The sequence below is a fragment of the Thermobia domestica genome, chromosome 2 (assembly GCF_964235325.1).
Source record: "Thermobia domestica chromosome 2, izTheDome1.hap1.1, whole genome shotgun sequence".
Lineage (NCBI taxonomy): Eukaryota > Metazoa > Arthropoda > Insecta > Zygentoma > Lepismatidae > Thermobia > Thermobia domestica.
This window is the reverse complement of record NC_137455.1, coordinates 181,983,690-181,998,527: the sequence shown is the minus strand read 5'-3', so window position 1 is coordinate 181,998,527 and position 14,838 is coordinate 181,983,690. Positions and strand designations below refer to the sequence as shown.

Here is a 14,838-nt window from a genome sequence, read left to right as displayed (position 1 = left end):
GATGGAAAAATGGTGGAATGATAATGTGAGAGGTAATCGGAGTACTCGAGAAAAACCACGGACACAATGTTGTCCATTACAAACCTACTTGAATGGGTATCGAACCAGGGACTCCACACACCAGATTTAAGAGATCTATCATTGCGCCACCGTACTCCACTAATTTTTCGAGATAGGAAGAAAGTTTTAAAATAAGAAGAAAACTAGAGAACCTCTTAAAAACTTTAAAACTTGGCACGGCTATGTTGAACAATATAGCTTCTAAATGAGTGAATATGTTTACATAAGAAGGCGCGAAAGAACGAACAAACACTCAAAAATCACTTTTTCGGCATTTAAGGCCCAGCAAATGTGCAAATTCGTTGAAGTATCATATTCATTTTTTTCTCAGTCACTATACCTTCTTTTATCCTATCGTCGCTCGAAGTAAAGAAGTAATTGTAATAACGACTATGCACTTAGGTCTAAAAGTATCCTCACTGTACCAAACCTGCTTTGAAAATAACCCCATTGGTTTAGAGAAAGCACTTGATTCTATTGAATGCTCATTTTTGAATCTACTCGGCAAGTTATGTGTAAAGAACATCATTTTATTTTATTACCGGTATTAAATATCATAAATAAACACCATACAGTGAATTTGCGGTTAAACGGTCACGTGTGCTCATATGAATAGTTTTCTTGTCACCAATTTGCAGGTTGGTTATGATCCAAAACTATGTGCGTGTATTTCTCTGGATACTCTAATTCCCATACAATTTTTATCGCCATTCAATTTTCTTCTCGTCATTTGGATTGAGCTGCAGAACAGAATGTGAGTCTGTATTAGAAATTAAAATACATATAAACAATTTAACACATTGAACTGGGCAACGGAAATCTAGTATTAAATTGATTTCATAGGTTGTGCTGACTACTCTGAGTCAGGATGAAGTATACCTCCGAGGAACTAGTCAGGAGGCATTGTATTCTACCCGAGAAACTCGTTGCTAGTGGAAAGTGACTATATATATTAAATATGTCTCATTAGATAAAGTGAAGAAAGTTTAGTAGTGATGTTCGTTTACAACTCTTTACAAGTAGTGTTTTTAAATCTCTCGCTTACGTAAAACAGGAAATGTTGCCACTAACTAGTGATGTGTATCCATTCCACAGTTTACGTGATTATCACGTTTAGCTCTGATATGGCTATGAACTAAGTTCTCTGTAGTGGAGATGGGTCAAGAAAGGACAAATTCTGAGACCAATCAAGTCGTCCAGGCCACCGGCTCCTCCTTATCTATTATATTTTATTAAATCCATATACACAATAAGTAAATTGGCAGCTCTTCAGTGCAGTCCTTCATCGCACTACAACCTGCACAAAATGCCATGGAATAAATACTCACAAGTAAACCTTACGTTTGGGTGAATCGAGTTGCTGACTGAGACCCATATGAGAAAGTAGTACTAAATGTGGTCAGTATTTCAGTGAAGTTATAGGTGCGAAGCTCCAGGGGTTTAGGAGATACTGCTACCAAAACATCACATAGAAGTACAGAATAGTCTTCATACAGTTGGAGGTAAAAGCTCTGTAAGATCTCTTGTAATGAAAAAAGGTGAATAACAAATATATGGGTACATATTACGACTAAGGGGAAGTCATATAGTAAGGGTATACCTGACGGCGGCCATCTTGAAATCCGCCATTTTGAATTAAGGTTAAGTTTGTAAAATAGGAATAGTGCCATGTGATACATGATTTAAGGCGCAAATTTAATCAGAAGAACAATGGTGACGTTACTTTTGATTTACGCGCAATTGGTAAAAAGTTACAAGGAAATTAAATATTGTTGCAGCATATGCATTAGTCCTTTACCCCACCATGTAACTTTTGTGTTAATGATAATAATTAAATAAAAAGCAGGTGGATAAATATTAGGTCTATGGTAAGAGTTGCCTTGATGGTGGCCATGTTCAAATCCGCCATTTTGAATCAGACAAAAGTTTTAAACAAAACGCATAACATTGACACCTTATTAATAGCAAATTTTATCATAAATCCAACGGTATAACCATTTTTGCTTTATCATTAACCAGCACAAAATTAAATGGGAATAGAGTAATGCAATAGTCTTCGGGCTGATACAGCAGTAACAGAAAGTGACGTGAACATATGGCATCGTGATAGGTTCATATAACTTCAGTCGTTTACAATTTACCAGTTCAGTGCTCCTCGTTTTCGCAATATGATTCGATTCGCTTTCAATCAGGCTGGATATTTGAATGAAGAACCTGGTCGTTGGATCGCTCCTTACGACTACTGCTTTGACGGAATTGTTAACGACAAATGTGTCAAGTGTAACTCGATTGCCTTTGTCTGGTGTGCTCACTGTGAGCAGAGCATTTGTGCAAGTCATGCACTCTTTTCTGAACTACACATTGATTGTACTAATTGAGGACTTTTCTGAAAGAAAGACCCAAGTTCAATTATGAATCAATTCCACTTTGGTCATTTTTCCTTAAATTAGCAACTTGTTTATGCGATAACAAATGCTGGTTAATGATAAAGCAAAAATGGTTATACCGTTGGATTTATGGTAAAATTTGCTATTAATAAGGTGTCAATGTTATGCGTTTTGTTTAAAACTTTTGTCTGATTCAAAATGGCGGATTTGAACATGGCCACCATCAAGGCAACTCTTACCATAGACCTAATATTTATCCACCTGCTTTTTATTTAATTATTATCATTAACACAAAATTTACAAGGTGGGGTAAAGGACTAATGCATATGCTGCAACAATATTTAATTTCCCTGTAACTTTTTACCAATTGCGCGTAAATCAAAAGTAACGTCACCATTGTTCTTCTGATTAAATTTGCGCCTTAAATCATGTATCACGTGACCCTATTCCTATTTTACAATCTTAACCTTAATTCAAAATGGCGGATTTTAAGATGGCCGCCGTCAGGTATACCCTTACTATATGACTTCCCCTTAGTTGTAATATGTACCCATATATTTGTTATTCACCTTTTGTCATTACAAGAGGTCTTACAGAGCTTTTATCTCCAACTGTATGAAGACTATTCTGTACTTCCATGTGATGTTCTGGTAGCTGTATCTCCTAAACCCCTGGAGCTTCGCACCTACAACTTCACTGAAATATTGACCACATTTAGTACTACTTTCTCATATGGGTCTCAGTCAGCAACTCGATTCACCCAAACGTAAGGTTTACTTGTCAGACAGCCGTGATGTAGCATCAAGTGGTGACGAAATTCGTGATAACCGACTGTAATTAATATTGAATTTTACTTTGTGTGTAACTACATTAACATATAACGTATAACACTCCGTTACATTTGTTTTGGCTAAGAAATAGTTCTCAGAAACTCTGTTGCAAATTGTTCACTGTACAGTCATAAACAAAACTAAAATGATACCAGACTATCTCCAACATCTCGAAAACGTCTGAGGTTTTTACGATCGTTACCATAAGCAAATATTTCTTTAGTACAAAATATTAAGATCTATCATCCTCTTTCAAATCTTTGGTCGAAAGAGTGTCTACAAACAGCAATCTAGAAAATGTGTTTGATATTCTCAACTCAGACTAGCGTACAATAGACCATCAGTGCACAATAGGCAAGAACTGGGAAGGGGGGAGGGACTCACACTATTCTTTCTGCTCCTTTGTACGAATTTCATTGTCGAAATGGTCTCTCACGTATCGATCAAATTCCTGCTCAAATTCCACAGCCCACAGGATAAGGGGGGAAGTTAAGTAAAAGAAATAGCACAATAGATATATTCATTCTGATCAAAATAGGTATCTAAAACGAAGGAACACAAAGAATGCAGAGCTCGTTTTCCTTACAGAAACAATTCAATGTTTGCTTACAAAATTGCATTAAACTTTTATTAAGAGATCTTATGCCCCTGAGTGAAACAAGTTTTGAAATACTTCCCATGCTATTCATCACTTCACAAAAAGCTGTTTCTCTCTGTTGTTGTTAGTTCTACTGTTTTAGTTGTTTGTTTTGCTTTATACGTCAGAGAAAACTTGATGTTTGCCTTTTCTCTCTTTTCCAGGATTGTGATGTTGTGTTAACCTTTCCCTCGGGAACTCAAGACTTCACTCTTATGTGGCTCCTGTCTCGCCTTAGAGCGGGAACTCCAGGTCTTGTAGTCCATGTTAGACACCATGCATCCTCTGATTGTTACGGTTTTTATTTGACAGCTCCTTATAATGTGTAAGTACTTATTATATGCTAAATACTCGTGTAGTTTCCAGAAGTGATAGCTACAAAAGTTAATTAATTAAATACTCAGATACAGATATTAATTAGTTCACTGTTAAAAAAGTTATCAAAAATTCAATCTAAGTCATAGGCATATACACGGTGTTTCAAAACAACACCGACAACATTTAAGAGGTGATTCCTGACACCAAGATAAGACGAAAAGTATAGACAAATCTGGGTGCACAAATGCTTCCTTTCGGAGTTATAGGCTGCCGAAAACAGGAAAAAAGGGATTTTAAAGTGCCATAGCTTCAATAGTATGGGACTTACCGAAGTCGGGTCAGGACTTCCCTTAGGAACTAATATGTGCCCTATCCAAATATCTAAGTTTCAGAATCCTGCAGTACTTCTGTAACAATTTTTAAAGAGGTACTTGGTGAGTACTTCAAGTTATGTGCCGGTAGCCAACTCCCTTTTTAAAAATTGTTGCGTGGGTACCTTAGGATTTTGAAACACGTATTTTTGAATAGCGCTCATATTAGTGCCTAAGTGAAGTCTAAACCCAACTACGGGAAGTGTCATAGTTTTGGAGCTATGGACCTTTAAAGTTCATTTTTTCATGTTTTCGGCAGCCTATAACTCCGAAAGGAAGCATTTATGCACCCATGTTGGGCTATACTATTTGTTTTATCTTAGTATCAGTAATCACTTCCCAAACGTTGTCGGTGTTGTTTTGAAACACCCTGTATAGAATTAGATATTAGTACTCAAAATAAATAAATACTATATTTTAAAATGTAAGAATTATTTGTAAACATTGAGCTGATTTAATTTGTAACCCTTATCTTGACTCATTTCCCGTCAACGCATTTAATTAATGCACTAAGTTAAGGGTTTCTTTTTATGTTATAGTCATTTGGGAGACATCGCTTGACAGCCATGTAATGAAATTAGGTCGTTGTCATACGGCGAGACTCAGACATTTCTATGTTCAATTGCTATGTATGTGGGGGTGGTCAGCAAGTGACTAGTTTTGTACATTGTAGTATCTGTTTTCCCGTAGATGAGTGAGCATGCATCCTGCCTGAAAGGTAGGCTCCTTATCTTCTTAATCTGGCCTATGATTGCAAGAACTGGTAGTAATGCACTTCGCTCAAGATTGTCCGTCCAATACTAAAAACCTTTCCGAAGAAAGTTAGTGAGATGCACCAATTAGCGCGGTGGATGGAAGGCCATCTTCCAGTTATACCTACTAGTAAAGGGAACTCCCCTAAAGAGCAGAAATCTAACCTTGATCTGCAGAGTCCCAGCCCTACCTATCTCAGATTACCATGTGCACTACCGGATCCCATGACTCTTTCAGGCTGCTCATTTGGGAGTGAAATGAACCTCTCTTCCCCGGTAGGGTGTCTCTTTGCTTTTGGCTCACCTTAATTATCAGAAAGAAAGGTGATACCAGTTAAGAATTTACTCGTACCTCAGTTCAGAACAATTATTATTTATTAGATAAAGGTTTACCTAGCGATTCACTGTACTCGCATGTCGATTTGGAGAAACTGGTGTTGCACATTAAACACTAACAGTGTTTCCACTTTTTCCATAACAATAACATAGCAAACACTTTTATTTTTATTTTTGCTTGTCAAGTGCCCAGGTTAACTCTATTAGGAGGTGAATTTGAAAAATTGTTGCTCATTTTTAACTCATCATTTTTAACAGTGTTATATTTTTCACTCTTAAGAAAATAAATCTAATAGAAACAATGAAATCTCAGGCACTCAGGGCTCTTTCATTAGGGATACGTGGGCAAAAGTCCAAACCCTGCTGGAAGTATAATGTCTCGGACATATTCCCACTTCACAGTCTCGATGTTACGCAAAAACGTAAAACTGACAGACAATTGACTTTATTCTCCCTAATATCAATATGCATATTTTACTTTCCTGAAAGATCATTTCTATGCCTTCTCCTCTTTTCTGGTTAACCATTCACTCGCTTTATTGGCAGAGAGGAAAGAGAAAGTAATATTAATATTGCAAACAAAAAGTTCGTTCCTCCGAGGAGATACTCGAGCATGAATAAGACAAGAATTTGTCGTGCTACAGTTACAAGGAATTTGTTAATTAAATATCTATCTCTCGGTTAAGGTATGAAGTAGCCTTATTTACTTCCTACCAGTAACAAGAGAGATGGCAATCAATAAATAGAGTTTTTTCTCTTAAGGAAAATGTAAAATTATCTCTCTTATCGTCGCTCTAAAGTAAAAATGGTAAAAATAAAGAAAAATCGAAGAAAAATAAGGTATTCTCAGACAGTTATGCAATAGTATATAGTAGGTCAATAATATAGCAACTGTGTGCATCCAGACAGGTAAATGAGAGTAACAAAGTTGAAATACCAATATCAATGGCGTAGGCAGAGGCTGACTCGCCTCAAGACTCCCCTTCCTTTAGTACAGTGATACCGAAATTGATTTTGCTCTCATGTACTATGTCATTTGTGATTCTTTTATATAAACATAATACCACTCTTTTATATTGTAAAACTTTGTGTAGTTTTGTCTCATATATAAGGAAGAGGTAGAGCTGTTAATAAAAAGAGCGTCCGGAATCGACTCCCACTACCAGTATTGTTTATTATAAAAAGTTCTTCTATAAAAGTATTTTTACAAAATACTATACAAATTGATTTCTCTATAATCAGCGTGAATATAGGTGGTCTTTGACCGTAAGGTCGCAGACAGGATTTCCAACAGAGCCCCGTAGCAGGCTAAGAGGAGTGGAATTAAGGAACCAATGCTCCGTAGCAAGCAGAGGCGGGTTAAGTCGCCAACAGAGCCCCGTAGAAGGCTAAGCTGCTGAGGTTAAGATTCCCAGACAGAGCCCCGTAGCAGGCTAAGCCAGGAGATAGGATAGGCGTAGTCTCGTAGCAGACTAGAGGCCTGGGGTTAGGTTACTCCAAGAGTCCCGTAGCAGACTAAAGGAGGGTCACCAGAAAACTGGTTCTGTACTGGATTCTTCTGTCCAATTTATAGCGTCCCTTGGGTGGCGGTGGCGCTGCTGCTTCAATTTCGTCTGCTGCTCCGTGGGAGGGGCTAAACGTCGTCTGCAGGTGATTGCAGGTCCCTCTGGTGGAAGTTCCTCTTGATGAGGCACGAGGTGGTGTTTATAAACACATGATGCGTGAATTTGTTTGTAAACAACTTCACATGGGATATCACAATATAAATAATTGTCACGGAAAATGAGCTGTACACTATATGTTTAGACCTAAAGGAAAACTTACTTCCCGTAAGCTATATTTTTAACCCTTCACAATATTTCAGTGTTACCATCTGCGGGTACTAATACAGAGCATTAAAAACGATAATGGATGTTCAAATTTATTATTATTATTATTATTAAACTCCGGTTTAGCCCCATTGTTAGCGTGCGCGGCCTCGGTGTGCATGGTCCCTGGTTCTATTCTCGCTGGAAGTACTAGAATTTTCTGTTATTGACTCAGCATCATGAGGCAATTGGGGAACTACATGAACTAAGAGGTAGAAAACTCCGATCCAGAAAGGCAGAAATATTTGCGCCTGGAAGCCGATGCGCTGCTATTCATCACCCTGCTGAATATGAGTCGTCTGGCTGATCATAGTCTTTCATGACTGTAGCGTCAGGAAGTTTAATTTATTACTTCTTAGCAAATTTCATCAGTATTTCAGTACTAACTTTAAAAAAACTTCTTTCTTATCTGTCTCACCTGCAATTCACTTCACCTCTCTGTACTCAAATAAAATACTAATTTCGTGTCACAAAAGCCTATTAAGTACTCTGACCGACCATATGGCCCACATATCAGCCGGTGACGCCACATAAGCCTAATGTTTGGTGTATGTGTATGTGTGTGTGTGTGTGTGTGTAAACGGATTTCTTCATAAGCAATCTTTTTACTAATAGCAATTATTAGTACTCTCCATGATATATTTTTGGCTATGCCACTGATAAGTTTGACCCCGCTTAGCATAGTCGCTAACGCTCACGCCTTCGGTGCGAGCGGTCCGAGTTCGATTCCGGTAGGTGAGCTCGGTCGAAAAAGTGTAAAATGCTTTTTCAGGTCAGAAATCCTGAATGAGGGTTTCCTCATTCACACCAAAAATGCCGGTGTAGTACCTAACTTATAGGTCACAGGCCGCTTCCTTCCTTCCCTTTCCCCGATTGTGTGCTCGCTGAGGGACGTCTCCCCTCCCCTGATGAGCTAAATGACCACAGATGCCAAAAGCCTAGAAATCTTAATCCCCTCGCCACTGATAAGTGTTGCACTAATTATTGCATTTGGGAAATTGATAATTATTGTTATGTTGACACTGTTTAGATTTTTTCTCCCTTTTTCCCTATTATACATAAATGACTCATTCATCAACATAAAGGTAGTAGAAACTCGTTAACTCTGTAACTAGAAACATAAAATTTGGACAGGAAACTCGTTCACCGTGAAAACAAATCCTAAGAAAGGATTTTTAAAAATACGTATTGTATTTTAAAGTAGTTTAAAGAGGCCTCAAATTTTTTTTTTTTTTTTTCGAAGAATGAAGAATCTCACATTGAAAAGATAAAACCTGATATATGAGCTTCCCATTAAAAATAAGTGAAATTTATGTTTCACCCTTTTTAAAAAGTTCCGCTCTTAAGTAGGGAAAAGAGGGCAAATTCTACCTTACAAATTTCGACTCTTTATTGTAAAACTGCCAAATATGTGAATTCACTCACTTAGAGGAATGAAGTTGGATATTTAAACTCTTAAATAAAAATAAGAGAAAACATGTTTCGACAATCCAGCTTCTAATGGGGAAAGGGAACGATTTCTATAATAAACAAATTTCCTATTCTTTATAGCTTGCAGAAAAGAAATACGTGAGTATTCGTTTAAGTTGGTGGTAAGAAGTTTGGTACCACCAACTTCTAATTGTTGAGTTGGAGGCGTGAAATTCGATATATAAGATATATTCACATGGGAAGAATGACCACTTCTATTTGTTCTATTATAAGCATTCATTTACTTTAATAAATAAGTTTAAATAAACGCTTAACAGTCGAACTCCTTTTAGGGAAATCAGACCCCCATTTGCCCCTTACCCCCGTGGGTATACCCCTGAGTGTTACTCAATATTGAAAGTTCCATTTCGATAGAACAAGCAATCAGGGGATATCAGTTTTAATTTTTTTTTAAAAAAATAGGGTTGAAGAGGGGATCCAACTACTTCACAAGGGACATCACCCAAGTGTCCGGCTCCGATTTCAATGATTTTATTTTTCTGATAGAGAGCATGTATGCATTATGCATTATTTGTGATGACAGAAATTTTTGCCATAGTGCATGTTTTCTATTCTTTCAATTTTTAAGAATTGTGGTTATTAGAGATTACTGCAAATGTCTTTACTACCCTTTGTAAACCGAGTGTTAATGAAAAAAAAGTGAAGAACAACCATGTGGATACATAATTTATAAGACCTAGCGGGAAGTTTTATGGTAGGTATGACCTTGACGGCAGCTATCTTGAAATCCGCCATTTTGAATTAAAGTGAGGTTTTGAAAAATGAAAAGTATAACATGTGACACCTTATTTTAATAGCAAATTTTCCCAAAAATCAAATGGTATGCTTATTTTTGTTCTATAGTTAACCAGTATGAATTTAAGACTGCTTCTAATGTGCACCAAATGACCTTTATTCGATCTTTCAAATTAGCAACACTCCTAATTTTACCGCATGTTTTAAGATTCCAACTGGCACTTTGCAATTGTTGCCATCGCTCATGCTTTCTAAATTTATTACATTTTTTAAGAGTTGCGGGGAAAGTTTGCTAATGAAATGAGGTGTCACATGCTATGGTTTTCATTTTTCAAAACTTCACTTTTATTCAAAATGGCGGATTTCAAGATGGCTGCCGTCAAGGTTACCTTTACTGTACCACTTCTCTCTAGACCTAATATGTATTACAGAAGCCTTTATCCACTTATTATCATTAATACGTGGATTAGAAGCGGAGGTAAGGGACTTACACACATAGTAAGTATAAACAATTATTATCCCTGTAACTTTTCCCCAAATGTCCGTATCTTAAAACTAACTTCACCATTGTTTTCCTGAGTAACTTCTAGCCCGAAATTATGTATCAAATTAACCTCTATATCCATTTTAAAAAACTTGACTTTAATTCAAAATGGCCGATTTCAAGATGGCTGTCGTCAAGGTCATACCTACCATACAACTTTCTCCTAGGCCTTATAGGTATCCATATGGTTGTTCTTCACTTTTTTTCCTTAACACTCCGTTTACAAAGGGTAGTAAGGGACTTCTGCTGTATCTGTAATAACCACATCACAACACTTAAAAATTATTTTTAAAAAATAGAAAACATGCACCATGGCAAAAGTTTCTGTCATTACAAATAATGTACACATGCCCTCTCTCAGAAACAAAAACTTCATTGAAATTGGAGCCGGACATTTGGGTGATGTTCCTTGTCAGTTTGAGAGTACTCTCACCGGTTTTTTTTTTTTTTTTTTTTTTAAGAAAGACAGTTTGGGGAACATCTTTATTGTTTCAAAAATATAAGATGATAATATTAATCTGCCACTAGAGGGTTTCGCCCTCTCTCTTGGCATGGGGTGTGTGTGCATCAATTGTGCCTTTATTTTACTTATAGTTGGGCAAACTCTCACCGGTATGTCATAAATCCTAAATATACACACGAAGGATTCTCGTATCCGAGATACAGTTTCTTTCTTTTTCCTTTTTATCGAAAGATACTAGAGTCTGGAGCACCAACTGCATCAGTCAATGTAGAAGTTTTTGAATAATACATAATAATGAAATTGGCATTCCAATAGAATTTGTTCCAAAGATATAAAGGAAAAACTGAATCATACCCCCTCTCCCCGTTTCGCATACTCCTATCCCTAATGTATATGTGCGTTTGTATGTTGTTTATTTTTTTAAATACGAGTTTCCCATGGTTTAGTATACTACCTATGTATACTCATGTCCAAAATTATTGTTGTCTGTCTATAAATGTTGTAGGAATATAATTTGATAACGAATTCACCCGGTATTTCTTATAATGTTCCTATGTGTATAATAGACAAAGACATGTATGTGACAAATTTCATGTCAAAAGAGCAGTAAATAAGAACAATAAAACGAAAATAAAACTTTCTTGTCCATTTAGCAACATTTTGTTTTACTCATTCTAATTTTTGTATTTATAATTCTTTTCCTATGAAATTTACCACAAATATACGTTTTCCGATTATACACATAGTATCAGTATTAAAAGTACCCTGCAAAATCATTATCAAATTATATTCTTACAAGAAGACAGTTATAGATAGGAATGCGCACGAGACAAGATTTGATTCTATTTCGTCTCGAAAATGTGCTGCAAAAGCGATGTCTCGACTTGAAAAATGTATGTATATTTCTCTATTGGAAGAGCTTTGTCTCGACTTGAATTTGGTCTGAAAAAATCTGTCTCGATTCGTCTCGTTCGCATCCCTAGTTATAGATATGCGACAATCATTTTGGACATGAGTGTACATGAATGTATGGGAAGTTTTCCCTAACCGAAAACTGTCCAGGACGAGATGAATTCTATGACTATACAACTATCAAATAATTTGGAAGAACTTACAAATCGTACTTTAAAAAGGAAGAGGGGTCAATAGTAATCCCTTAATAATATATAGGATTTTGAGTGCATCCGGTAATAAAAATTATATTTCTATAGAACAAGCGATTCAGAAGATATTATCAAAAATGTAAAACTTCATTACTTATCAAAAACTTATCAAAAATGTAAAAATGTATATATATGGGGGGGAGTTTGTTAGAAAATCTAAACATTTTAGTTTGAGAATACTGGTCACGACACAAGTATGGGAATAATTCTATAGAAAGAAGTAACAACAATTTTAAGGACCCTGAAAATTTCAGTTTTGTTTAGGACACTTCTCTGGGCCTGTAATGTAATGAGACCCCCCCAAAAAATGTTAGTAGTTGCCAAATTTTGGTATTACATCAATACGGAAAATTTTTTTGTAAAATCTACCAGTCGTACCAGAAGTAAATTCTAGGGCTTTTAAACATTTGTACTGCGGGAGAAACTTCTTTGGCACTGACAATTTTGAGATAATCGTAGTAACGAAGCACACTAGCCATTAAGTTAGCAAATATAGCGATGGAATGGGAACAGAATTATCGTAGTAATCAAAAAGTTCATCTCCGGAAGCTGAAGTTTCACATCATTCTGAAATGAAACGTTCACGTTCACGTTCTGAGTTCACGTTTTACAATAAGAAACGTGATAATCAACCCAAAGAAATTTCTCTTGCCTCATACTGGCATTCATTAATAAGAATATGTAATTATAATGCATACATAAAATATATTTGTATATTTTTTAGTTTACTTAAGGCAGCGGAAGAATTGCATCTTCCAAAACAAGTTCGTCCAGAATTTGGTGGAGGTCTGAAAGAATTTGTTATGCAAGAAGCCGCCTGTTTTGAAGGGATGGAAGATGAGCAGTCCTTTTTTACTACTCAGGAAAGGCAATGGCTCGTGTTACACTTACTACAGACTCTACGAGCAGCGGATGGAGATGAAATTGGTGGACTTCGACTTATTGAAGGGCAGGCAATAAGTAAGAATACAAATGCGTTTAGCTTCATTATTACTCTTGTCTATAATTTCGTAATATATATATATATATATATATATATATATATATATATATATATATATATATATATATATATATATATATAACGTATGTTAGAAAAGTAATGAAACGTAACGATGAATTTTATTATTTTTACAAATCTAAGTTACCCCCCCTCCAAAAAAAACAATCCCTTTGGCAGCTATAAAGCGATGGAGACGTTCTTTCCATTCTTTGTAGCAGTGCTGGAATATCTTCCAACTCGTCGTTCTGGATATTATTCAAAGTATCAAGATGACGCCCTTTAAGTGGTTTTTGAGCGACAGAAATAAAAAAAAAAAAGTCACAGGAACTGAAAGCTGGCAAACACAGGAGCTGAAGAACTACAGAAAAGCTTCTTCTGTCAAATATTCATTGATGGAGACAGCCGTGTTACATGGTTCTCTAAAACTATCTTGGCGCACATTTTTCTCATGTCCAAATGCTGCGTTAAAATTTGATCGACGGACAAACACGTTCAAATTTAACTCACCACTGATCATTCTAATCATCATTCGACGATCTGGCGTCACAAGAGACTTCATTCTCCCCAAATTGTCATCTGTTTTTCAAGTTCGTCTTCCACTTGTTGTTGGCCTTCTAGAAAGGACTTGTGTCATCCGAACACTTGTGCCCTTGATAGGAAATGTTTCCATAAGCTCTTTGTGATTTCCATAAGTCATAGAAGCAGATTCTCCTAACTTTACACAAAGTGATGGCAGAGCGTTGCTCAAACTTTGTTGCCGATGTATTTTCGTAACGTGTCTCACTTACGTATACAACTTCACTTTAGACGCTCTCAATAATCGTGTAGCAACTAGAGCAAGTGTAAACTTGTACTAAGTCAACAGCAAAGGGTTAACTGCTGTGAGGAGGTGAAGGGCGAAGCGTTTCGGTCCAGTGTTGACAATTTCTTTACTTTTCGCGTATAACTCCTATATATATACATATATATATAGGCCCGCAACCAGAGGGGGGCTAGGGGAACCTGCCCCCCATAACTTTTCGTGGCCCCTCCAGACCTTAACACAAAATGCTATTATTAATACAAAAAACATTAGCTATTTGTAAGAGAATTTTTAATGATTAGGCCCCCCTAACATATCCATGGGCCCCCAAAGCTCTGTGCCTGGTTGTGGGCCTATATATATGTATATTAGGGATTTGGGATTTGGATGTAAGAATTTGGGATTTTAAATCTATCACTTGCGAAAATGGTAAATATCTGGAACGAAGAAGGAATATAGAATAACTATTTCGAACTAAATTATGTACATTAGAGTCAGCGAATGAATTAGATTTACGAAGATAAAAAAATAAACAAACATATAAAACGAGAATCTGCCATCTGTGCCATCTGCTATTGAAGTATAAATCCTAAGTAGTAAAATAGTTGTTATACCTCGCGTTCTCGTTTTGAGGTGATGTGCGTCTAAGTGCATTCGATTTTGTTATAGATTGGTGGATTAGGCAGTGTTCGAAGTGAGTCAGAATAACTGAAGGAAGGCTGACATGGCGCTTGTTTCTTCTATGGGAGAATATTGCCACGGAATTTCCTGTTTTCTTTGTGTTACTCTACTCCGAAATTCTGAAAAACACACATTACTATGTTCTGGAAAAGACGTTCCCACTTTGACTCTTATTAGAATCCTGGTAATATCTAAAATTGCTATCTGTCATCGTGAAGGATTCCTTGACGTTTCACCGTGGAATTTTGTTAGATAAATATTGAAATAGCTTCTTAAATAAATTGCCTCTATTCCTCTTCAGAAGTAGTGTTCTCTCAATTGTGTCATCTTTCAATAATTATCCAAAAAAGTATGACATTCGTTTCCAATAATAGTTGTGAGCTTTTATTTTGATGGA

The 14,838-nt window shown here is 36.3% G+C and overlaps 1 protein-coding gene across 2 annotated transcripts in view; it reads left to right on the top strand.

Moving 5' to 3' along the window:
- wwk (anoctamin 8 white walker) overlaps positions 1 to 14,838 on the top strand; it is a 246,261-nt gene that overhangs the window by 155,031 nt on the left and 76,392 nt on the right. For both annotated transcript variants that reach the window (XM_081748153.1, XM_081748155.1), the window contains exons 3-4: positions 4,079 to 4,239; positions 12,680 to 12,915. In XM_081748153.1, coding sequence (XP_081604279.1) covers positions 4,079 to 4,239; positions 12,680 to 12,915 — 397 coding nt within the window. The remainder of the gene's footprint in view (positions 1 to 4,078; positions 4,240 to 12,679; positions 12,916 to 14,838) is intronic.